The sequence below is a fragment of the Eschrichtius robustus genome, chromosome 8, assembly GCF_028021215.1.
Source record: "Eschrichtius robustus isolate mEscRob2 chromosome 8, mEscRob2.pri, whole genome shotgun sequence".
Taxonomy (NCBI): Eukaryota; Metazoa; Chordata; class Mammalia; order Artiodactyla; family Eschrichtiidae; genus Eschrichtius; species Eschrichtius robustus.
The window spans coordinates 10,314,713-10,341,876 of NC_090831.1; the positions used below are offsets into that span (position 1 = coordinate 10,314,713).

The window sequence follows — 27,164 nt, forward strand, 5'->3', positions numbered from 1 at the left end:
ATCCATGTTGCTGCAAATGGCATTATTTCATTCTTTTTCATGGCCAAGTAGTATTCCATTGTAGATATACCACATCTTCTTTATCCATTCCTCTGTCCATGGACATTTAGGTTGTTTACTGTGAATAGTGCTATGAACATAGGGGTGCACGTATCTTTTTTGAATTATATTAAAAAACTACTATTAAAGATGAGTTTCTGAAGGGCATGAGAAAAATAGGATGACGGTAGCTTGACAAGACCTCATGTGTTGCTTTGTTCTGAAGAAAGTAAAAACTAAAGCAGTTGGAAATGTTGACGGGAAAGATCGAGGAGAAACGAGCCCAGCAGTGCAGCTGGTCAAGGAGGTAATCGGGGAGGTGGTACAAGGTCTGAACAGGCAGCAGAGTCTGCAATTCAGAGCGCGGACAAAGAGTGTCGCCTGCCGTTTCAGTGAAGAAAGGCTATTGAGGGCATCAAGCCCTCAGCCACTGCAGCTGCCCCCGAGGTGCATCCTGAGGGGACTCAGGATGGGAAACAGCAGGATACTGCTCTTAGGCACCCTGGATAGCTAAGGTGCACATCAAGGGAATGATTTCAATAAGCCTAGACTCTTGCATCTTCCCATACATAGAAAAGTGATAGTCATTAACTTGAGATGTCCTTTTTCCTTTAACAGTAATCTTTTGATGTTCCAATTGCCTGGGGGGTTTTTTTTTCGGGCAAAAAACCCTATATATCCTGGCTTGTCCCTTACCTCTTTGGAGCAGTACCTCAGAGTTTCCTGAGAGGCTGTATCCCGGGCTTAAGTCCTCCGTAAGTCAGCAGAATAAAACATAACGCTCAACTTTTAGGTGTGCGTGCTTTTCAGTCAATACGCTTTCACCAGAAATGTCTGGGACGGGATGCGATGGATCCTTTCCCAGTGTCCACTCCCCTTCCTTCTTCCCAGATCCAGCCCTGGGGTAGAGGGGGAAGCCGCACTGGGTGGGACTGATTAGTCTAAGCCAGTTGGCAAAATCCTGGCTCCTCTGACACAGTAATTAGTCCAGGAACGGGCATGTGACCTGGTTCTGGCCAGTAAGACCTAAGCAGGAGTTTGGTGGAGGCTTCAAGAAAGGAGTTTCCCCCTTTTCTGGGAGAGCTGCAGGAAGCCATCTCTTTCTCCCGCTCAGAGTGAACGAGGAAGCGTGTAGTCCCAACCTCTGCTGGCAGCCATCCTAGAGCCCTGAGGGGGCGCTACCTCGAGGATGAAGCCAACACTTGGATGAGAGGAGAGAGATGACAAGACCCTGGACGTCCTTGATAAGATGGCTGAGCCACTGGGTCAACCCGCCCTGAAGCCTGCCCTCCCTCTGGACTTCCAGGATAAAAACCACATTAAACTGCGTTTTCCTGTACTCGCAGCCTGGAGCTCTGTCACTGATAAGCACCCCTTCCACCATGAAAAAAGGAACAAGACAAACAGGGAGTCAGGAATTGAGAGAGATGATGGCTGATGGTTCCAGTTTTTGTCCGTCAAGTAAAAGGTGACCCAGGTGCTAAGAGTGAGGAGGGAGCTGGAAGGAGTGAGGAAGACCGGACCTGGTTGTTCAGGGCAAAGGGAAAGAGAGCCGCCTGGGGCTACGGAGCGGGGCTGGTGGGTGTGCCGAGCACCCAGATGAGGTCGAGACCGCTGCCAGCCGCAAACAGCATGAAGCTGTGCCACTCACCCAAGACCACCGTCCTGTGGGGACAGCCTCTGGGTTGGCCATGCGGGATCAAGAGGACAAGGGGAAAAGGAGTTGGAGACGTGAGCACGAGAGCAGTCGAAGAGGTGGACCCCACCATCTACGCTGGACCTGGAAGGGAGAGAGAGCAGAAGGGGCTGACGGGCCAGGAGAAAACAAAGGGACAGAGAGACTAGGCATCTCGTTGGATGGAAGACCAGGTTGAGTGGAAGTGAGACGACAGGGGGGTGATGCAGAGAAAGGTCCTTGTAAGCAGAGTTAAGTGTCCCCAGAATAACACAGGGGCCCAGCAGCCCCCATGGCCCAGCCCACTCCACCCCTAACCCAGGAGTGTTGTTTCAGGATTAACTCAAGTAGATAAATCCTCATCTCACTGAAGCTGCTGGACTGACACAGATAAGAACTCAGAGGGGCCTAATTCCTCCCATATCACCTGGAGCCATGTGTGGTGGCAGGAAGGAGGGGACATGTTTTCAAGTTTCTGCTGATGTTTCCGAAAACTCTGGAGGAAAGAAGACACTCTGTGAAGGAGAAATGAGGGACACTGCAAAAAAAGCATCCTTAAACGGGTCCTTTTAGAGGACTCACCTCTGTGTTCATCTTGGTCTCTTTCTGCAGGAGCTGTGAAGACAAAAGCAGAGGTTCAGGACCTTGGTGGCACCGCCCCAAACTCCCCGCTGACACTCTCCCTGGCCACCCCCCTTCTCCCCCCATTTCCTGTCCCATTGGCCCCCTCTTCCCCAAATGCCTTCACCACCTTGTGCCCTCCAGTGAGGGCACCCAGGCCGGTGTCTGATCTGAGGCAGGTGGTCGCTGGCCCCCCTGGGGACATCACACCAGTAATGTTTCTCTAAAGAACACTGCCAACCCCCAAGGTCCCCCTCTTATACTAGAAGGGATGCTTCTGTATACTTAAAAGAATGATGCAGGGCTTCCCTGGTGGCACAGTGGGTAAGAATCCACCTGCCGATGCAGGAGACACGGGTTCGAGCCCTGGTCCGGGAGGATCCCACATGCCGCGGAGCAACTAAGCACGTGCAGCACAACTACTGAGCCCGTGCTCTAGACCCCACGAGCCACAACTACTAAGCCCGTGTGCCACAGCTACTGAGGCCCACATGCCTAGAGCCCGTGCTCTGCAACAAGAGAAGCCACTGCAATGAGAAGCCCGTGCACCCCAATGAAGAGTAGCCCCCGCTCGCCGCAACTAGAAAAAGCCCGTGTGCACCAACGAAGACCCAATGCAGCCAAAAATAAAAATCAATAAAATAAAATAAATTTATAAAAAAAAAAAGAATGATGCATTCCCCAAAGTCGGTGCTTGGAGAGGATAGCTTTGTGTCTGTCCTTTTTTCATGGGGACAAGCAAGGCAGTAAGAAATACATACTTCTTCTCTCCTCGCTGAGTTTCCAAGGGACTTAAATATGTTAAAAGATTGGGACTGACATACACACACTACTATATATAAAATAGATAATTAACAAGGCCCTACTGTATAGCACAGGGAACTCTACTCAGTACTCTGTAATGGCCTATCTGGGAAAAGAATCTAAAAAAGAGGGGATAGATACATGTGTGTAACTGAGTCACTTTGCTGTACAGCAGAAACTAACAACATTGTAAGTCATCTATACTCCAATAAAAATTAAAAAAAAAACAACCCCACCAGTTCAGTGGGCTACTCTTGAAGCCTTAGCATTGAGGAGGAGGAAGGGAAGAGTAAACAAGCAAGCATGAGTCACAGGGAAAGAAAACGGGAAGATGATGGGAAACAGGAGAGAGAAGGAAAAGAAATAAGGAACTAGCGCGGAATAACAGCGGTCCCAAACATTAATGGACTCCTGGGGCTGCCTGTTGGAGACGTGCTTTTCTGGGTTCCACCCCCAGAGTTTCTACAGGGGAGGGAGGCTAAGAATGTGCATTTTCAACAGGCATCCACCAGGAGGTCGTGCTCAGATGGTCCGAAAGCCACTCTCAGAGCACCGCTAGAATTGAGAGTAGAACAGATGGGCCCCTAAGAATGAACGTTCTCATTCACTTTCAGAGCTGTTAGAACTGCCACTTTATTTTGACTAGGATGGTAGGTGGGTGGCCAGAGGGGACGGAGAAGGGTCTAAGGAAGCCGCTCTGGCTCTTCCACCTGGGGGGCTGTCCGAGAAGCCAACATAAAGGATGCACCCAAGAAGCCGAGGAGGGGAAGGAGGGCCCTCCAGGGCCTCCACGAAGGGAGGCTGAGGCAGCCTCCGTCCTTGGACCCGGCCCTGCGTTTGATCCTATTCTCTTTCAAAACATAGGAAGGACTAGGCATAGTGAAGTTAACCGTGACTAGCAATAGCGAAAATAGCACCCATTTTTAAAAACCTCGACTCTTGGCAATCCTAAGATCACCTGGGCTGATCACCTGGGCTGTGTGTTGAAAATAACTTGTTTTCAGCAATTCCCCTCCCTCCTCCCTTCCCGTTCCTCCTTCCTGCTTTGACAGTGGGTCTCGTGACCCAACCTGGCCAGCACACATGCTATCTTTCCTTTTGCCATCTGGAGCCTTTTCAAGTTTCCTGGAAAATCTGAGAAAAAGGAACTTGCTAGAAGCCAGACACTAAATAAAGCAGAGAGTGAGGACAAAGCGGGTGAGCTTTCTTCTCAGGTCCTGGGGAGTCAGTATGGGTGTGATGTCTTCTCGTGCATAAAATACCTCCGAAGGATAACCAGGACGCTGCCGACAAAGCCAGAAATAAGTCAAGGATGCATCTTGGGCAACAGTCTGGACTGCAGGGGCTCCTCGGAGGGCCTGGTCGGGCTGCCCGCCGTGCACAGATGCCCGCTCCAACACTCTACCGTGCTTTACTCATATTGTTAAGAATGTTAGTGGTGGGCTTCCCTGGTGGCGCAGTGGTTAAGAATCCACCTGCCAACGCAGGACACACGGGTTCGAGTCCTGGTCCGGGAAGATCCCACATGCCGCGGAGCAACTAAGCCCGTGTGCCACAACTACTGAGCCTGCGCTCTAGAGCCCGCGAGCCACAGCTACTGAGCCCGTGTGCCACAACTACTGAAGCCCGAGCGCCTAGAGCTCGTGCTCCGCAACAAGAGAAGCCACTGCAATGAGAAGCCCGCGCACCGCAACGAAGAGTAGCCCCCACTCGCTGCAACTAGAGAAAGCCCGCACGCAGCAACAAAGACCCAACGCAGCCAAAAACTAAATAAATAAATAAATAAATTTATTTAAAAAAAAAAAAAGAGGCACGGGAAGAGCCATAGACAATGTGTCACAAATGGGTCTGGCTGTGTCCTAATAAAACTTAAAAAAAAAAAAAAAATGTTAGTGTTAAGTGTCCCTTACACATGGGTGGGGAAGTCAGACAACGAAATATGAGGAGGATGGTAACAGCTGTGAGACAGCTTGTGTCGGCTGCTTTATCTACATGATCCCTAATCCTTGAAACCCTGGCAAAAAGGCTAATATTAACTCCATTTTACAGATGAGGGATCTGAAGTTCAGGGTGGGTTAAAGCACTTGGCCTTACAGTCACGGTGTTGTGGCCCTGTGCTGTAACTTCCAGCTTCCTGGCTATGGAGCCAAACCCAGACTGCCCCAGAGACCTTTCCAGGGCTGTCTTACACACACCCAGAGAGCTTTTATGATAAATAAAAGACCTGGGGTTTTGGTCTGGCTTCAGTCATGGACTAGCCAAGTGACCACAGCCAAACAGGTTCTCCATGTGTAGGCTGAATGGCTGGACTTCATCTCTAAGGTTTGTTCCAGCTCTAAAATGCTCTCTGATTCCCGGGAAAGGAAAATCTGGTGACTCTTAAAATAGTGCTCAACCTCAGTTGTGAAATGACTTTACCTAGATGCTCTGTCAGACTGACAGAGATCAAAACATTTGCCACGTGTTGGTCAAATATCTCTGATTTTTTTTTTTTTTTTTTTTTTTGGCCTTGCCGCACAGCTTAGTCCCCCAACCAGGGATTGAACCCAGGCCCCGGCAGTGAAAGCTCAGAGTCCTAACCACTGGACCACCAGGGAACTCCTCCTACCTATTACTGGGGAACTATAGGTAGGTATCATCTCTACAGACGGCAGTTTAGCAACATCTATTAAAATTCCAAATGTGAGCAAGCGAACTCTGACCTAGCAATTCCACTGCTTCCCATTTTTCTTTTTTAATTAAAAATTTGTTTTTCAAGATTTAACCTTTTATTTATTTATTTATTTATTTATTTATTTATTTATTTATTTATTTATTTATTTATTTATGGGTGTGTTCGGTCTTCGTTTCTGTGCGAGGGCTTTCTCTAGTTGTGGCAAGCGGGGGCCACTCTTCATCGCGGCGCGTGGGCCTCTCACTATCGCGGCCTCTCTTGTTGTGGAGCACAGGCTCCAGACGCGCAGGCTCAGTAATTGTGGCTCACGGGCCCAGTTGCTCCGCGGCACGTGGGATCTTCCCAGACCAGGGCTCGAACCCATGTCCCCTGCACTGGCAGGCAAACTCTCAACCACTGCGCCACCAGGGAAGCCCCAAGATTTAACCTTTTTATTGCAGTACAGTTAATTTACAATGTTGTGTTAGTTTCAGGTGTAAAGCAAAGTGATTTAGTTATCTTTACACATATACATACATATTATATATATATTATACATATATGTGATATGTATATAACAGCCAAGACATGGAAGCCACCGAAACATTCATCAACAGATGAATGGATAAAGAAGGTGTGGTACATATATGCACAATGGAATATTACTCAGCCATAAAAAAGAAAGAAATAATGCCATTTGCAGCAACATGGATGGACCTAGAGATGATCATACTAAGTGAAGTAAGTCACAGAAAGACAAATATCATAAGATATCACACTTATATGTGGAATCTAAAATATGATGTAAATGAACTAATTTACAAAACAGAAATAGACTCACGGACACAGAAAACAAACTTATGATTACCAAAGGGGAAATGGGTGGGGAGGGATAAATGAGGAGTTTGGGATCAACAGATACACACTCCTATATGTAAAATAGATAACCAAGGACCTCCTGCAGAGCACAGGGAACTCGATATATTCAGTATCTTGTAATAACCACTGCTTTCCAATTCTGTCTCCAGTCTCCACAAGAGAAATCACTAAATTGCCCTGAGTCCTTTTTTCTTGTAGAAACATTACTGCTGCTTGTCTTCCCTTTCTAATAAGAACTTCCAGAAAAGCTTTCCTATAAAAAGTCAATAAAACATTACTTATGAACTTTACTACCTTTCCCACAGAATCTGGGGAAAGCAAAACCAAACCAAACCAATTTGCAGAGATGCAGATGGATGAGAAAGGACCCCACCTAGAAACCTTACCGCCTTAGGCACCAGCAGTCAATTACCAAGGGTGAATTGCATTATTACTTATAAAGCACGTTCAACAGGGGTATCCTGGCCAGGATTCTTTCTATACTCCTCCTTCTCCAGCTTTCAACTTCCCTTGTAATAAGATGGCACTGTCGTGGTAGGCAGCAACCCCAGGCCACCTTTCAGCACCCTCCCTGCCCATCACACACCTCTCCCTTCCTCCCCACTGTCCTGCCAAGACCCGTTAAAGTCTGAACAGAACCCAGGGAGAACTTTATTCTACATTTAATACATTCTAAAAGATCTAAGACCTAACCCTATAACAAGAAGATTTACTTCTTTTCCCCTGTGCTCTAGTGTATTTTATTTTTATTTATTTATTTTTATTGGCGTAGAGTTGATTTACAATGTTGTGTTTGTTTCAGGTGTACAGCAAAGTGGTTCAGTTATACACATACAAATACTCATTCTCTTTTCGATTCTTTACCCATATAAGGTTATTACAGAATACTGAGTGGAGTTCCATGTGCTGTACAGTAGGCCCTTGTTGGTCACCTATTTTATATATAGTAGTGCGTGTATGTTAATCTCAAACTCCTAATTTATCCCTCCCCCCACGTTTCCCCTTTGGTAACCGTTAAGTTTGTTTTAGCAATTTGTGAGTCTGTTTGTTTTATAAATAAGTTCATTTGTATCATTTTTAAATTAGATTCCACACATGAGTGATACCATATAATATTTGTCTTTCTCTGTCTGACTAACTTCACGTCGTATGATAATCTCTAGGTCCATCCATGTTGCTGCAAATGGCATTATTTTGTTCTTTTTAATGGCTGAGTAATATTCCATTGTATATATGTACCACATCTTCTTTATCCATTCCTCTGTTGGTAGACATTTAGGTTGCTTCTATGTCTTGGCTATTGTAAATAGTGCTGCAATAAACATTGGAGTGCAAGAAGATTTACTTTTGTTTGTTTTTTATTTCAAGGGTTTAATATTTTTAACAATATTGAAAATATTTTTAATAATATTTAAAAGCCTAAAAGGCTTTAAGTTTCTGACTTTTAGTATTATGTTTAGAAAGACTTATATATACATTTTAATTTTCACTTAGATTTTTAACTTTTTTCCCCTTTATTTATATGTTTAGTTTTAATCAATCTAAATTATATTTTGGTATATGGCATGAGATAAGACTCTCCTGTAATCCTCCCAAATAGTTGAGTTGTTCTCACATCATTTATTGACTCTTTCATTCTTTCCCCCAATGGCTCATACTTAAATTCTTATGCATATGGTTATTCTTTCTTTCACCTTCTGGGCTGTGCCATTGACCCAGATTCCCATGCCTATAATATGTTGTTTACCTGACTGTGGCTTTACAATATGTTTTGCTATCTGGTAGTTCAAGTTCTCTCACTAACTTGTTCAGTATTCTTATCTAGTCTTGCTCGCTCAGACTTCTAGATGAAGTTTAGAACGGCTCTGTCAAGTTAAAAAAAAAAAAAAATTCCATAGGAACTGTGCCTATGATTGCATCAAATTTGTAAATTAAATAGGATTGCTCATTCAGCCTTCCCACCCAGAAATATATGGTATGCCTCTCTAGGGGAAGCCACTTAAAGAAAAGAGAAGAATCTCAAGTTAGTTCCTGAATTACTGCATAATTACAAACAACAGCTCAGGCTGCGGTGGTTCACTAGAAAGTTAAAGGAAAAAAGTCAGCACTTTTGCATAAATAACCTGCTTAAAGCGTTTTCAAATAGGCTTCTCCTTCCCCAGTATCTCCTGCAGCAGACAAGCTACCCTCTGGGAAATGGACCTAGAGATTATCATACTAAGTGAAGTAAGTTCAAAAGAGAAAGACAAATACCATATGATATCACTTATATGTGGAATCTAAAGTGTGACACAAATGAACTTATCCACGAAATAGAAACAGACTCACAGACATAGAGAACAGACTTGTGGTTGCCAAGGGGAAGAGGGTGTAGGGGAGGGGTGGATTGGGAGTTTGGGGTTAGCAGATGCAAACTAGTATATATGGAATGGATAAACAACACAGTGCTACTGTACAGGGAACTATATTCAATATCCTGGGATAAACCATAATGGAAAAGAATATGAAAAAGAATGTGTATACATGTATAACTAAACCACTTTGCTGTACAGTTGAAATTAACACAGCATTGTAAATCAACTATATTTCAATAAAATAAATTTTTTAAAAAAGAGACTAGTTCTAGACCTGGCCTGGGTACCCACTAGCTCTGTGACAGAGGCCAGGGCACATGGTCTCTGAGCAACTTGGTTCCTGCACCTTGAAAAAGCTGGGGGTCGGGGGGATGAGCTCAGACAAAGTTAAATGACCCCTACACACTCTTCAGTGCTGATGTGCCATAAATTCTAACTCACTTCTATTATTTTGTTCTCCTTTGCTTTAGCTTTCTTCCATGTTTGGTTTGGTTAACTGGAGGTTATTAGCTTCTCTTCTGGTTCTCTCAGGGACAAACAGACACACGTGAACTAGGACAAAGCTCAGGTTATCAGAGCTAGTAAAGCTGCTGCCCTGAGACGCCAGGCACAACAGTGCTGAACAGGTAAAGCTCTCCTTGGCACTCTCTCCAAACAGAAGCCACTGTCCTTCCCACCCCAGCTTTCAGGCCCCTCCCACCTGCTCCATGTTCCTCCTCGTGGCCGTTTCAAAACCTTTTGCCTTTTACTGAGAGTGATCTTGATATAACAGAAGAGAAATGTTATACCAGGAGTCAAAGCACTCTTACTAAGGAATGAACATCTGGTATCTGGTATTCAGGCTTATCAGGGTGTGTCCATTCTTTAAAAGAGCAGCTTATTAACTCAAATAATTGCAAACAATGCAACTGGAGTGCAACTAAATTTTAAAAGTGGGGTGAGACCAGGACATTCCAGGGGGGCCCATACATGTCGTTAGGCACTGATCCCCCAGAAAGTCCAGGTCAAAACCTTGGTCTCCTATTGCTGAAAGACTAGTTCTTTCTGGCCAAGTGCTTTTGGAAACGACAAACTGCTGGAACATCCGAGCACAGCACAAATGACAAGTGTGTGTGGTGGGGGCCAAAGTAATATAAATCTTCCACCCAGAAGGAATTCCTGTAAATGTAACTTTTGTCTTTAACAATTTAAAAGCTCGCTAGAAAGAATGTATTTTCTTTCCTTAGCAGATCAGTCAAGATTTTTTTTTTATAAGCAAGATTTCAGTGTGTTATCTGTGACCTTGATGTTAATTGCATAAATCATGTTATGTTCTACACTGAGCATATGATGCTTTTCTGCTGTTTTGTGCCTATTTTGTTTTCCTATGCAGCTTTCTTCCAGCTTTATAGAGATGTAATTGACAGATAACATCCTATAAATTTAAGCTGTACCTATGATAATTTGATACACGTATATATTTCTCATGCATTTTTTTTTTTAAGATGCTGCAAATTCTCAGACATCAGGTGAGAAACTATAAGGCCTTTTCAAACTCTGAGGTATTATGATGTGGTTTCTGTGATGATTAAAAAAAAGTAAACAGTAAAGCTACAAGAAAAATTGTTCTGTACAAGATATATAGAAAATATCCAACTATTTATTCAGGCACCAGCAAAGATATGTTTTATAATAGTGTACCGAACAGCACAACTGAGTTGGAATATGCAGGATTAAGAAGTTTAAAGAAATCCTGCAGTAAATTTGACCAAAATGGCAACATAGAAGGCTCCCGAGCTCCCCTTCTGCCACAGACACACTGAATGTACAGCTACACTGGGAGCAATCCCTTCTGAAAGAGATCCAGAAACTAGCTGAGCGACTCCTACACATCTGGTGAATGAGACAATATCCACATCAAAACAGGTAAGAATGGCTGAGCCAAACAACAAGGTCCTACTGTATAGCACAGGGAACTATATTCAATATCCTGTGATAAACCATAATGGAAAAGAATACATAAAAAAAGAATGTATATGTATGTATAACTGAATCACTTTGCTGTACAGCAGAAATCAACAAAACATTGTAAATCAACTATACTTCAATTAAAAAAAGATCTTTACAATGAAAACTGTAAGACAGGAATGAAAGAAATCGAAAAAGACCCAAATAAATGAAAAGATATTCTATGCTCATGGATTGGAAGAATAAATATTATTAAAATGTCCATACTACCCTAAGTGATCTACAGATTCAAGGCAATCCTTATCAAAATTCCAATGGTATTCTTCACAGAAATAGAAAAAGCAATCCTAAAGTTTGTATGGCGCCACCTAAGATCTGAAACTGTAAATCTAGAAGAATACATAAAGGGTGAGCTCCTTCACATTGGTCTTGGCAATGATTTTTTTGGATTTGACACCAAAAGCAAAGACAACAAAAATAAAAATAAACAAGTTGGACTACATGAAAGTAAAAAGCTTCTGCACAGCAAAGGAAGCCATGGAACAGGAGAAAATATTTGCAAACTACATATCTGATAAGGGGTTAATATCCAAAATATACAAGGTACTCATACAACTCAACGGCAAAAACCACAAATGGTCCAATTTTAAAATGCACAGAGGGACTTCCCTGGCGGTCCAGTGCTTAAGACTCTGCACTTCCACTGCAGGGGGCATGGGTTCGATCCCTGGTTGGGGAACTAGGATCCCACATGCCACGCACCAAGGCCAAAAATTTTTTTTTAAAAATGGGCAGAGAAACTTAATAAGCATTCTTCCAAAGAAGACATACAAAGGGTCAACAGGTACATGAAAAGGTTTTCAGCATTCAACATCATTAATCATGAGGGAAACTGAAATCAAAACCATAAAGAGAATCAACTCACACGTTAGGATGGCTGTTATCAAAAAGAAAAGAGATAACAAATGCTGGTGAGGGTGTAGAAAAAAGGGAACCTTTGTGCACTGTTGATGGGAATGTAAACTGGTATAGCCACTATGGAAAACAGCATGGAGATTTCTCAAAAAATTAAAAATAGAACTACTGTATGATCCAGCAATCCCACTTCTGGGTATATATCCAAAGGGAACAAAATAATTATCTTGAAGAGATATATATGTACTCCCATGTTCACTGCAGCATTATGACAACAGCCAAGACCCAGAAACAACCTAAGTGTTGACGGATGAAAGGAAAGAGAAAATGTGATCCATCTATAGTCAGCCCTCCACATCTGAGGATGTGAAATCCACAGACAGGGAGAACCAACTATATTCATTGGACTATACCATTTTATATAAGGGACTTGAGCATCCAAGGATTTTGGTATCCACGGGGGCTCCTGGAACCAATTCCCTGCAGATACCAAGGGATGACAATATATGGAATATTAGTCAGCCTTAAAAAAGAAGGAAATCTTGTCATTTTTGACAACATAGGTGAACCCGGATGGCATTATGCTAAGTGAAATAAGCCAGGCAGAGAAAGACAAATACTGCATGGTATCACTTATATGTGGAATCTAAAAGAAAAAAAAAACAAAAAAAAACTCACAGAAACAGAGATTAGAAAAGTGGTTCCCAGGGGCTGGGGTATAGGGGAAATAGGAAGAGGTTGATAAAAGGGCACAAATTTTTAGTTACAAAATGAATAAGGTCTGAGGATCTAATGGTAACTATAGTTGATAACACTGTCTTGAATAACTGAAATCTGCTGAGAGTAGAACCTAAATGTTCTCACCAAAACCAAAACCAGTAAACATGTGTGTTAATTTACTCGGAGAGAATACTTTCATAATGTATCTGTATATCAAATCATCACACAGTATACTTTATCTCAGAATTTTTTGGTCAATTATACCTCAATAAAGCTGGAAAAAAAAAATCCTGTAGTAGCTAAAACAGCATGGCTTGACCTTACTGCTTGAAACAGTCAGAGGTCAGAAGCAGCAGTGGCCTGCGTGTGTTATATGTTTTAATTTTCAAAAACATTTTTTGCCTATCTCCTTTTCCTCCCCTGGTAACCCTTAAGAGTTAGAGCCCTCAAACTTTCATTCTACAGAGGCAGAAGACTTTAGATCACATGCTACTCGTGGTTCTGCTGGCTCTCCATCTGCCCTGCTCCCACCCCCTCGGGAGCTGGCTGACCTTCCCAGGCTGCATCACCTGGGTTGCTTCGCCCTCCAGCTTCCACTAGGGACTGGCCAGAGGAGGAGATCCGTGGGTACAGGAGGGAAAGGTGTAACAGAGAAGAACAAACCTGACTCCATACTGGATCTATTCCTTTAGCTCTCACCTTTGCACTCTGCTGCCTGTGCTTCGTTATGCTGGCTCTACTTCTTTGTAAAAGAATGTTGCCTACAGCCTGAAATATACATGATAACACATTCTCAAGGCTCTGCCTCCCAGGCTTGACCTTTAAATGTATAACAATTTTCATTCATACAGAGATAAGAAGTTGCACAACAGAGAATCACATTCGTCTTGTTGGAGGTTTACAGCAGACCTACCTGTACAGCTGCAAGCACATCCCCTTCCGGGTCTGGCCCACCAAGAAGTTCTAAACAACCTGCCACCCCCACCCCCCCCCCGAAGCCTGAATTCTAACTTGGGGGTAAGATGGTTCTTTGGGATGCAAGTCCACCATCTTCTCTGTCTGCTGGCTTTCCAAACAAAGCTGCTATGCCTTGCCCTAACACTTTATCTCTCAATTTAGTGGCCTGTCACGCGGCTGAGCAGTACGAACTTGGACTCGTAACAAAGGGAGAGGCAGGTGAACTTATCCGCCATCTGCTGGGCTGCCACTCTGACAGTGGCCGCATTCTGCCAGGGCCACAGCAGCCCTGGAGGGCGGCTCCTCCTCCAGTGCTCCAACCCACCCACCCGGCCCCCACTTCCAAGCTCTGGTATCCCAGTCCCTTCCCTGCCCCTTCCGGCCAGGGTGGGGATGGCACCCCGCCAGCCGTCCTCCCCGGGTGTCGCACTGTCATTTGCTGGTTCCCCGAATCCTACCCTCTCTTCTATGGAGTCCCCTCAAAAGTGTCTTGCATTTTTGTGGTTTTTTCCTGTTTCCATCCTAACTGATATACTTGCCCACCAAAATCTCACCGTAAGTGGATTGTACAGCCAGGACTAAACAGCTTCCTTAGCTTAAGCTATGCCTCTCTTTCGATCTCAGTCCTTCTCCTACGTGCAAACCGGAATATGAACCTCTTTAGTGCACGTCATGAATAATTTAGCAATTTCCGTTAACCCAAGTGGTCTCAACCAACACTGCTGATTGTCATGATGAGAAGCAGGGGGGTGGGTGAGCCAGCATGCTGCTAAACATCTTCTAATACACGGGACGGCCCTCCCCCAACAAAGAGTTATCCAGCCCCAAATATCAACAGTGCCAAGGATGAGAAACCCTGGATTACTCCTCATGCGGAATGAACCACAGCTGTGACTTTCCTCCTCTCCGAAATGCTCTCAGATGCCTATAACCACTGCCCCAAAGCCAGGCCCCTGGCAGAAGTACGGGAGAAGGATTAGGGAGACGGTGATCTTCTCGGATGGGGCCAGGTGCTGGCCTGAGAGGTCCAAAGTTTAAGGTAAAAGTGACCCTTGCCCCCAGACTGGGTTTTCCTTTCTTGGAGGGAGCTGATACTTTGGGGCCTACCAAGGAAAATAAAATGGCTACATGGGGCAAAGGTCTGGAAATATACACATCAAAATCTTAACTGCAATTATGTCTCTGAGTGGTGACATTTTTAGTGATTTTGTTTCTTTTTGCTTATCTATATATTTTAAATTTTGCTATAAAGGTAAGTTAACATTTATATTTTCATTCAAAACTCTAAAAAAAGTTATAAATTATGCCATATTCACTGACTCCATCCCTCCCAGCCCCAGTTCCTCAAATGAGTAGACTTTCACATGGCAATATATCAGGGTGCTCTAATAATGAAGTACAGAAAATAATCTTTCTAGCTAATTGTAAGGAATGGCTCTACTTCCTCCAAGGCCATTCATATTTGAGGAATGAATGAATGAAGTATGTTTCAAACAACAGGAACAATGCAAATGACCAAGTTTACTTTCCTAGAGACAAATTTGAGACTCAACTAGAAAAACAGTATAGACCTGCAATGTCCTATAAGGCAGCCACTAGACACACACTTTTTTTAAATTGAAGTAGTATAGTGGATTTACGATGTTGTGCCAGTCTCTGCTATACAGCAAAGTGACTCAGTTATACACATAAGTACATTCCTTTTCTAAATATTCTTTTCCATTATGGTTTATCCCGGGAGACTGGATATAGTTCCCTGTGCTGTACAGTAGGACCTTGTTGTTTATCCATTCTAACTGTAATAGTTTGCATCTACCAGCACCAAAATCCCAGTCCAACCCTCTCCCTCCCCGTCCCCCTTGGCAACTGTAAGTCTGATCTCTATGTCTGTGAATCTATTTCCGTTTTGTAGGTAGGTTCATTCGTGTCATATTTTAGATTCCACATATAAGTGATATCATATGGTATTTGTCTTTCTCTTTCTGACTTACTTCACTTTGTATAATAGTCTCTAGTTGCACCCATGTTGCTGCAAATGGCATTATTTCACTCTTTTTTATGGCTGAGTAGTATTCCATTGTATATATGCACCGCATCTTCTTTATCCATTCACCTGTCGATTGACATTTAGGTTGCTCCCATGTTTTGGCTGTTGTAAATAATGCTGCTATGAACATGGGGTGCACATATCTTTTTGAATTATAGTTTTGTCCCGGTATGTGCCCAGGAGTGGGACTGCTGGATCATACGATAATTCTATTTTTAGTTCTCTGAGGAACCTCCATATTGTTTTCCATATAGACACACACTATTTAAATGTAAATTAATTAAATACAGAACATTTCCATTTTCACAGCAAGTTCACACTTTAATTTTTCCCCTGGACTTATTTTCTGTCTTACATTATCTCTGCTCCCAATATCTGGTTACATTCATTCTATGTTGACTTGTTACTATTCTACGTGATTCTGTTGCAAACTACCTTAGTTCCTTTGTGGAACAATTCAGGGTTACCAGTACTTTGAAATAGCTGTGTCTAGATAACCCTGTTGTTGCTGGGAGCTCAGCCTTAGTTTTTTTTTTAAGAGTGCATTTAATTCATGTAACCCTCAGAACAACATCTGACATCATAAGAGTTTCCAGTTTCCAAAGAGGAGAGCGCGGCCAGGAGAGCTTAAGGGACCTACGCAGGGTTCCTACCGAGGAGCTGAACCCCAGCGCGGCGGGTCCCCGGATTCCCTTCCGGCCGAACCCTCGACACCCGCCCGCAGCAGGAGCCGAATACCTCTGCATAAAAACCGAAACCATCACCATTTTACAAATGAAACATAGATGTAATGTTTTTAATAGTTGGTCTTTGTTTACTTGAGACAGGCCCTCCCTGGGGAGCACGTCGGGATCCCGGGCCAGCGGAGCCTCCAGAAAGCGAGATCCGCGCCGGGCCCGGGCGGGGCGAGGTGGGCGGCGCTGAGGGCTCGCGGGCCCGGCAGCGGGGCGGGCGCCGGGTCTCCCACTAGCATCAGTTTTCAGGCTCCTGCTTGAGGGTTTTAGAAAAGCCCGACGCGACCCAGATCCCCCCGCGCACCTTACCTGCCGCTGGGCACAAAGCTCGAGCTCTCCAAGCCGCCTCCGGGCTCCGTGCCACCACCCTGAGCAGCCGGGCAGAAGCGCGGCTGGGATTGGCTGCCCGGCTACGGGACTCGGGGGCGCGGGGGGAGGGGAGCCGGGGAAGGAGGAGGAGAAACGGGGCGGAGGAGTGGGGTGAGGGGAGGGGTCCCGCCTTCCGCCTGCTCCCGGGACTGCACGGCCCCAGCACTGTGCTGGCCTACGGAACCCGCAGGACTGGCTGTGAACTTGTCCGGGCAGTGTCTGCAACCCAGCTCCTGCCCTGTCCCTGCGCGAGTGGGCCGAGGGCGTGCGTCCACAGGGGAGGGAGAGCCCTAGGCGCGTGCTCCCGGGCCTGTAGAGGCGTCTGGGGCTGTGCTCGGTGTGCCCTGTCCGCTAGTGGTGCGTATCGCCTCCCAGTCCTCCGGCCCCGCTCACACCACGTGGAACCCGCTAGATCCTTTTTGGGTTAGTAGCCCCGGCCCTGGTGGAACAGGCAGGGAAGCCTCTCTCTCTCTCTCTCTCTGTCTCCGTCTCTGTCTCTCTCTCTCTCTCCCCCGCCCTCTCGTAAAATACACATAACATAAAATTTCCATCTTAACCATTTTTTAAGTGTACAGTTCAGTGGTATCAAATACGTTCACATCCTTGTGCAAAAATCACCTCTGTCCATCCCCGTAACTGTTTTCATCTTGTGAAATTGAAGCTCTATCCCCATTAAACAATAAGTCCCCGTTATTCCTTGCCCCCAGCCCCTGGTAACCACCAGTCTACTTTCTGTCTTTATGATTTTGACTATTCTAAGTACCTCATATAAGTGGGGTCATGCAGTATGTATCTTTTTCTGACTGGGTTGTTTCATTTAGCATAATGTCCCCAAGGTTCATCCATGTTGAAATCATACTGCAGAATCTCTTTCCTTTTTAAGACTGAACAATATTCCATTGTATGTATATCCACATTTCGCTTATCCGTTCAACCACTGATGGACACTTGAGTTGCTTCCACGGTTTAGTTATTACGAATAATACTGCTATGAACGTGGGTGTACAAATATCTCTTGGGACCCTACTTTCTGGGTATATGCACAGAAGTGGAATTGCTGGATCATATAGTAATTCTATCTTTAATGACTTGAGGAAACACCATACTGTTTTCCATAGTGACTGTACCAATTTCCACCAGTAGTACACCAGGGTCCCAATTTCTCCATATCCTTGCAAACACTCATATTCTATTTTTTTGATAGTAGCCATCCTAATAGGTGTAAGGTGGTAGGTATCTCATTGCAGTTTTGATTTGCATTTCCCTAATGATTGGTGATGTTGAGCATCTTTTCATGTGCTTGTTAGCCATTTGTATCTTTTCTTTGGAGAAATATCTATTCAAGTTTTTTGCTTATTTTGAATCAGGTTGTTAAGTTTTGTTGTTAAGTTTTAAGAGTTCTCTATATATTCTGGATATTAATCTTTTGTCAAATATATGATTTGCAAATATTTTCTCCCATTGTATGGGTTGCCTTTTTACTCTGTTGGTGCACAAAATTTTTAAATTTTCATGAAGTCCAGTTTGTCTATTTTTCCTTTTGTTACCTGTGCCTTTGGTGTCATGTCCAAGAAATCATTACTAAATCCCATGTCATGAAATGTTTTCTTCTATTGTTTTAGGTCTTACATTTAGGTCCTTGATCCGTTTTGAGCTAATTTTTGTATATGATTCTTTTTTATTTTTGGCCACGCCACAGAGCATGCAGGATTAGTTCCCCGACCAGGGATTGAACCCATGCCCCCTGCAGTGGAAGCATGGAGTCCTAACCACCGGACCACCAGGGAGTTCCCTATGATTCTTTTTCATTGTGGATAACCAGTTTTTCCAGCAACAATTGTTGAATAGGCTGTCCTTTCCCCATTGAATGGCCTTGGCTCCATTGCCAAAAATCATTTGACCACATTCAGGGGGTTATTTTTTGGTTCCCGATTCTATTCCATTGGTCAATATCTCTGTCTTTATGCCAGTACCACACCGTTTTGATTACTGTAGCTTTGTAATAAGTTTTGAAATCAGGAAATCAGGGGTAAAGTTGTCCACTTTAGCTCCTTTTCAAGATTGTTTTGGCAATTTGGGGTCCCTTGAAATTCCATATGAGTTTTAGGCTGTGTTTTTCTATTTCTGCAAAAAACATTGTTGGAATTTTCACATGGATTGTTTTGAATCTGTAGATTACTTTGGGTATTAATTGACATTTTAACAATATTAAGTCTTTCACGCCATGAACATGGGCTGCTTTTCCATTTATTTGTCTTCTTTAATTTCTTTCAGTCTACTGCCATCCCACCCTGAATGCACCCGATCTCATCTAATTTCTTTCAGCAATGTTTTGTGTTTTGTAGTTTTCATTGTACAAATCTTTCACCTCCTTGGTTAAGTTAATGCCTTAGTAATTTATTCAGTTTGATGGTGTTATATATAGACTTGTTTTTGTTGTTTCTTTTCAGATAGCTCATTGTCAGTGTATAAAAATGCAACTGATTTTTGTGTGTTGGCTTTATAACTTGCTACCTTGTTGAAAATTTATTAGTTCTAACAGTATTTTTTTTGTGGATTTGGGTTTTCTATATATTAGATCATATAATCCATGAAGAGAAATAACTTTACTTCTTCCTTTCCAATTTGGATGACTTTTATTTCTTTTTTTTTTTTTGCTTAATTGCACTGTCTAGAATTCCAGTATTGTGTTGAATTGAAGTGGTGAAAGTGGGCACTCTCGCCTTTTTCCTGGTCTTAGAGGAAAAGCTTTCAGTCTTTCACCATTGAGTCTGATGTTCACTGTGAGTTCTTCATAAATGCCTTTTATTATGATGAGGTAGTTTTCTTTTATTCTAGTTTGTTGAGTATTTTTATCATGAAAGGATGTTGAATTTTTTCAAATGCTTTTCCTGCATCAATTGGAGTGATCATGTGGTTTTTCCCCTTCATTACATTGATTGATTTTCATATGTTGAACCATCCCACTTGGTTATGGTGTATAATCCTTTCAATATGCTGCTGAATTCTGTTTTCCTAGTATTTTGGTGAGCATTTCTGCAACAATGTTTATAAGGGATATTGATCTGTAGTTTTCTTTTTTTAGGGTGCCTTTGTCTATCTTTGTTACCAGGGTAATAATGGGCTCATAGTTAGGGAGTATTCCCTCCTGTTCTTTCTTTCTTTTCTTTTTTTTGCATATTTGAGAAGAATTAGTATTCTTCTTTAAATGTTGGTAGGATTCACCAGTGAAGCCATCAGGTCCAGGACATTTCTTTGTGGGGAGGGTTTTTATTACTGATTCAATCTCCTTACTAGTTACAGGTCTTTTCAGACTTTCTACTTCTTCATGATTTAGTCTTGAGAGGTTTTGTGTTTCTAGGAATTTGTCCATTTCATTTAGGTTCTCCAATTTGTTGTTGTACAAGTGTTCATAGTACTCTCTTACAATCCTTTTTATTTCTGTAGAATCAGTAGTAATGTCACTACTTTCATTTCTGATTTTAGTAGTTTGAGTCTTTTCTCTCTTTTTCTTAGTCCATGTAGCTAAAGGTTTGCCAATTTTGCTGATCTTTTCAAAGAACTGACTTTTGGTGTCACTGATTTTCTCTATTTTTTTTTTTAATAAATTTATTTATTTATTTATTTATTTATTTATTTATTTTTGGCTGTGTTGGGTCTTCGTTTCTGTGCGAGGGCTTTCTCCAGTTGCGGTGAGCGGGGGCCACTCTTCATCGCGGTGCGTGGGCCTCTCACTGTCGCGGCCTCTCTTGTTGCGGAGCACAAGTAGTTGTGGCTCACGGGCTTAGCTGCTCCGCAGCATGCGGGATCTTCCCAGACCAGGGCTCGAACCCGTGTCCCCTGCATTGGCAGGCAGATTCCCAACCACTGCGCCACCAGGGAAGCCCTCTCTATTGTTTTTATATTCTCTATTTCATCTGTCTCTGCTCTAATCTCTATTGTTTCCTCTTTTCTGCTAGCTTTGAGTTTGTTCTTCTTTTTCCAGTTCCTTTGGTTGTAAAGTTAGGTTGCTGATTGGAAATCTTTCTTGTTTTTAATGTAAGCATTTATAGCTATAATTTTCCCCCTTAGCACTGCTTTTGCTGAGTCCCATAAGTTATGGTATGTAATGTTTTCATTTTTATTCATCTCTAAGTATTTGCTAATTTCCCTTATATTTTCTTTTTTGTTCCATTGGGTGTTTAAATGCATATTGTTTAATTTCCACAATTTTGTGAATTTTCCAGTTTTCTTTTTTTATTGATTTCTAACTATGTCCATTGTGGTCAGAGAAGATACTTTGTATATCTACCTTTTCAAACCTACTGAGACTTAATTTGCAGCCTAACATATGGTCTATCCTGAAAAATGCCCAATGTGCACTTGAGAAGTCGTAGTCTGTTGCTGAGTAGAGTGTTCTGTGTATAACTATTAGATCAGTTGGTTTATTGTGTTAAGTCCTCTGTTTCCTCAATTATATTCTGCCTTTTTTTTTTAGCCATTATTGTGAGCGGGGTATTGAAATCTTCAACTATTGATATTGTTATAGAACTATTTCTCCCTTCAATTTTGTCAGTTTTTGCTTCATATATTTTGATGTTCTGTAACAAGGTGTGTATATGTTTATAATCGTTAAATCTTCTTGCTTTACTGAATCTTTTATTAACATATAATGTCCTTTTTGTTATAATCTTTTTTGATTTAAAGTCTATTTTGTCGATATTATTACAGCCATATCTGCTCTCTTTTGGTTACTATTTTCATGGACTATCTTTTCCCATTCTTTCACTTTCAACGTGTTCGTGTTTTTGGATCTCAACTGCATCTCCTGTTAACAGCATATAGTTGCATCATATTTTTTTTATCCATTCTGCCAATCTGGGTCTTTTGATTGGAGAGTTTAATCTATTTACATTGAAAGTAATTACTGATAATGAGGCTCTTTTGGGTTTGGGGAGGGGGGGTTGTTTGTTCTTTTAATATTTATTTATTTGGCTGCATTGGGTCTTAGTTGCGGCACGTGGGATCTTTGTTGTGGCATGTGGGATCTTTCGTTGCAGTGTGAGGGCTTCTCTCTAGTTGTGGCACACGGGCTCCAGAGCACACGGGCCCAGTAGTTGTGGCACACGGGCTCTCTAGTTGTGGTGCGCAGGCTCCAGAGTGTGTGGGCTCAGTAGTTGTGGCACATGGGCTTAGTTGCCCTGTGGCATGTGGGATATTAGTTCCCTGACCAGGGTTTGACTGCGTTTCCCCTGCATTGGAAAGTGGATTCTTAACCACTGGACCACCAGGGAAGTCCTGAGGCTCTTTTCTTATTATGCTAGTTGTTTTCTATATGCCTTATAGCTTTTTTGTCTCTCATTTCCTGCATTACTATCTGTTTTTGTGTTTAGTTGATAGTGAAATGTTTAAGTCCCTTTATCATTTCCTTTTATGTATAGAATATAGCTATTTTTTTGTGGCTACCATGGGGATTACATTTAACATCCTAAAGTTATAACATTCTAATTTATACCAGCTTAACTTCAATAACATACAAAAACTCTGCTCCTTTACAGCTCTATCTCCACCTCTTTCAGTTGTTGATGTCGCAAAATTATATCTTTATACATTATGTGCCCCAAAACATAAACTAATAATTATTTTAAATCATGTAGAAAACAAAAGTGCAGTTACAAACCATTGTTACAGTGATATAGCTTTTATGATTGCCCTTGTATTTCTCTTTACTGAGATCTTTATTTCTCCATACAGCTTTAAGTTACTGTCTGGTGTCCTCATTTCACCTTACAGGACTCCCTTGAGCATTTCTTGCAGGGCAGATCTAATGGTTACAAACTCCCTCAGTTTTTGTTTATCTGAGACTGTCTTGATTTCTTCCTCAGTTTTGAAGATAGTGTTTGCCAGATTTAGAATTCTTATTGATACCTTTTTTTTCTTTTAGCACTTTGAATATATCAGCCCACTTCTGGCTTCCAAGTTTTCTGATGAGAAATTTGCTGATAATCTTTTTGACAATCCCTAGTATGTGATGATTTTCTTCTCTCTTGGCTGCTTTTAAGATTATCTCTTTGGCTTTTGTAAGTTTGATTATATGTATGTTGGTATGGATCTCTTGAGTTCATTTTACTTGGAGTTTGTTGAATTTCTTGGATGTTTATATTCATGGCTTTCAACAAATTTGTGAAGTTTTCAGCCATTATTTCTTCAAATATTCTCTCTACCCCTTTCCCTCTCTATTATTCTTCTTGGACTCCCACATACATTTATTCTTCTGCTTGATATTATCCTGTATGTCCCTTAGGCTATGTTCGCTTTTCAATTTTTTCTCTCTGTTCCTCATACTTGATCATTTTAATTGTCCTGTCAAGTTCACTGTTTCTTTCTTCTGCCGGTTAAAATCTGCCTTTGAATCCCTCTCATGAATTTTTTGTTTCAGTCATTGTACTTTTCAGCTCGAGAATTTCTATTTTATTTCATTTTAGGCTTTCTATGAATTGGTATTTCCATTTTGCTCACACATTGTTTTCTTGACTTTTTCCACATCTTCCTTTAGTTCTTTGAGCATCATTAAGACAGTTGTTTTAAAGATTTGTCTAGTATATCCGTCTTCAGGTCTTTTTCAGGGACAATTTCTGTTGATTTCTTTCCTTTGAATGGGCTATACTTTTCTGTTTCTCTGTATGCCTTGTGATTTTTTTGCAGAACTTTGATCATTTGAATCTAATAACGCAGTAATGCTGGAAATCAGATCTTCCCCCTTCCCCAGGGTTTACTGATTTCTCTTATTGTTGTTGTTTTTGTTTATTTATTTTTAAATTGTTGTAGGTTGTCTGTGTTGTGAGGATCAGCCTTAGGTGTAAATTTAAGGTCTTCTCAGATCTTTTGTGAGCCTTTCCCTGGGCATGTGTGCTCACTTTCCAATTTTCCCCCTTATATGCAGTTGTTTTTTATGTCCTAGTCTTTAATGTCTGGCTCCCAAAGGGGGAAGAAGCAAAAACGGCAGGGGGGGACGGGCATTGGCCCTTTTCAACCCCTGGACGTCACTTCAGTTGGGGAGGAGGGGCTTGCCACAATGAACGGAGGTGAAACGACAATGGCTGCCCACCTCTTTGACTACATCTCTATGATGATAAGCAGCAGTGATCAGAGCACAGATAATTGGAGGACAGGCTCCTGACTCCTGCAACCTGTGTGTAAGCTGCTCCAGCAACATGTACACAGCTGACTGCCATGCAGCTGGGGATGGGGGATGGGTAGCTGCTACTGTGCTAAGAGCTGAAATTGACTGAAATTAACCACTATTTACCATCGAAATCTTCCCCTGGAAGTTGAAAGCCTTCAGCAGACCTCAGAGTTCCTAAATAGTTACCTGAGACAGATTCTGACAGTATAATTGCTTTCTAGGTGGCCAGACAGATTCTTGGTGCTTCCTACTCCACTATCTTCCCAGAATCAGGACTCTGACCTGTTAGGTTGACTGGTATTTCCCTCAACAAAGAGTTTTCATCCTTTATCCTATGACCTGGCAAATCTGCTTAACTAAGTGAGAAGAGAGAAGGCAAATCTTTTTATCTTGGCTTTAAATTTTTATCCCCAGCCCATACCTGTGTCCTGAACTCCGTACTCCTCTATCAGTGGTCTACTTAATATCTCCTCTTGGATATCTGAAATACATCTCAATATGTCAAAATCTGTGCCCCTGATCTTTTCCCTAATTACTCTTCCCATATTATTACCAACTCCATCCTTCCAGTTGTTCAGCTCCAAAACCTGGTGTTATCCTTGACTCATCTTTCTCTCCCATCCCACATCCATGGGCCAAGAAATTCTGTTGGATAGAGTCTCCTAGCATATACAGTCTGACTACTTCTTACCATACATCCTTCATCTCCCACCTGAGTCATTGAAGTCTTCTCCTTCCTGGCCTTCCTGTCGTTTATCCCCACACAGTAGCCAGAGTGACCTTGAAAAAATGAAAGGTCATGTCCCTCTTCTGCTCAAAGCTTCCAGTGGTTTCCCCTTTAATTCAGAGTAAAAGCCAAAACTCTCACAACGCCCCTCAAGGCCCTAGACGACGTGCTCCTCCATTACTCCTGCAACCTGAATACTACTATCCTCTCCTTGGCTGATCCAGTTACTCTGGCCTTCTTGCTATTCCTTGAACAGGCAGGCAGGCTTCTGCTGTAGGGCCTTTGCACTAGCTGGTCCCTCTCTGGAATGCATGGCTAATTCCCATTTCCTGATCTTTGCTCAAATTCCATCTCAGTGAGAACTATCCTTGCCACCTTTTTCAAAATTATCACCTGCCCTACTCCTGACTTCCTTAATTTGCTTAATTCTTCTCATAGCACTTGTCATCTCCCAATATACTCTATTATTTATTTATTTACTATGATTATTGTTTATTATCTGTCTCTTCCATCCACCTACCCCTGCCTCTTGGGCCATGATATGCCCTTTCTTGAAAATAAAAAAAAGCTGCCACCAGAGATATGCTACATTTTCACTGGCAAGGCCTAGATCATAAGCCAAACTCTGGGGTCCGAATGTGAGATCATTTTAAATAAACCACATGGAGAAGAGGTGGTTCCCCACAAGGAAATGCTGGGTTCTGTTTCTAGGAGAAGAGATGCTGGCTAGGCAAAACCCACAGGTGTTCACTTGCTGAGACTAGCACACCCAGAAGAAATATGGGAGAGTCTGTGAGAGGGGCCACATGTGTCATTGAGTGTAGGGTGTAAGGACGAGACCGCCAACACCCTAGCTTTCTTGTAATGATGTGTCATGAATCTGTTAGTTTATTTATCTTAATCCCTGTGTAGTCTGATTTTTTTGTTCATTTTCTACTCCTTTCTTGAGTAAGAACTTCCCATGATACAAAGTAGTAACCTTCTCCAACCTGAAGGACTTTGTGATAGGTTGCAGGGGACAGTAGCAGGCTGCCTCAGGCCACAAGTAGTAGGAATCCCCCACTCAAATAACATTAAACAATAAGGAGCTGCGTTAGGGCTCCAGCTCCATTTCTCTGTCATTCGCTTTGCTGGGTTTTTTCCCCCTATGAATGACAGATTTTGTATAGATTTGTATAGATTTTGATTAAGACATCAGGATACAGTAGATGTGAAATTCTAGGACCAGATCTCCGAGGATATAAGAAGGACTCAAAGGGGAGGGATGATTTGGTGAGGAAAACTCTGAAGAGTTCTTGCTGTGCTGTGAATTCCCCTTCTCCCCGTTTGAGGGAAGCTGCAGCCAGCCAGCTTCCAGAAGCTGGCTATTTCCCTCATGTCATGCCTCCAGGCTTCCAGAAGACCACTTGGGGAACTTGATAAGTGTGTCAGTAACTTGAAGAACTCTCTGGACCGTCATCTACTCTCACCTGGGAAAGACAGGCTGTGGACAGCTGGGGTGGCAGAGCTAGCAGTGTGACGCTCTGCTGGGGCTGGTCAGCACACACAGAGGGTTGGTTCATAGGATGCATTCATGTTTCCCATGGTCAGGTGTGGGACATGCAGAAGAGACAGTCCTCCTGCGTCCAGTCCGATAAAGCTGCCTAGAGAGGCAGAGGGATCCTCTCAGGAAGAAGCTCTAGGTAAATGTCCGATTTGTAGGGACTGAGGAAGGAGTTACAATACATCTGCCTAGAGCAGGAGAATTTCTGGAGAGAGGTCCTTGGTGAAGGTCACCTCCAAAGAGTTTGTAAAAATCCCAGTCCGAAATTAAGATCATGTATGTAATGCCTCAAAATCTTCTAATAGGAACTGTTCAATTAGGTTCCATTTTTTATTCCTTACCAGTCAGAACACTTTCAGGATCTCTCTCTTTCACAGAATCAGCAAGTTGCTTATAAATTCATTTCACTCTATTGGAGAAATTTTGCAAGTGAGAGGTATTTTTTTTCCCCTGCATTTTGTTCCATCCAAATGTCAAGACCTATTTGATTTTAAGACTCAAGAGATAATGACTTCTATTTCTGGTCCCTTACCAGAAGTGCAGAATCACTGAGATTACCGGAGTGGTTAAGGTTTTCAGAAGAAACCTCTATTTAAACTACTCAGTTTTATATTTCCCTATGCCTCTCCCAATACAAAGGTCCCTGTAGCCTTAGCCCAACCTGTGATAACTTCATTTTAGGGCAGATCAAAACATGTTGGCTCCAAGCTCCAGTTCCCTCTCCCCAAGGACATCTGAGTGCAATTTTAAGGCCTTATATAACCCATTGGTTAGAATTAGTCTCATGGCTCCATCTAACTCCATGACTGGCTAGGAAATATGGGGGACCAAATGGAATGTTTGGTGGGTCTTACTCTCTCTGCCATCTAAGGGCATAATGGAGTCCATCATTCTACAAATATTTATTGAGCACATGCTGTATAGCATTGATACAAAGTACTGGGAGAACATGTGAAAGAAACAGTTCTAGATGGCATTGCTCTGAGGATGCTGTAGTTTGGGAAGAATCTCAGAC

The 27,164-nt window shown here is 42.6% G+C and overlaps 2 protein-coding genes across 6 annotated transcripts in view; one reads left to right on the forward strand and one right to left on the reverse strand.

Moving 5' to 3' along the window:
• BLVRA (biliverdin reductase A) overlaps positions 1 to 17,018 on the reverse strand; it is a 58,294-nt gene extending 41,276 nt beyond the window's left edge. Inside the window, exons 1-2 of the mRNA XM_068550309.1 lie at positions 16,655 to 17,018; positions 2,297 to 2,329 (exon numbers count right to left, since the gene is read on the reverse strand). Coding sequence (XP_068406410.1) covers positions 2,297 to 2,308 — 12 coding nt within the window. The 5' untranslated portion in view covers positions 2,309 to 2,329; positions 16,655 to 17,018. The remainder of the gene's footprint in view (positions 1 to 2,296; positions 2,330 to 16,654) is intronic.
• The window catches only part of COA1 (cytochrome c oxidase assembly factor 1), a 234,945-nt gene that overhangs the window by 93,375 nt on the left and 114,406 nt on the right, over positions 1 to 27,164 (forward strand). The gene's annotated exons all lie outside the window — the stretch shown is intronic.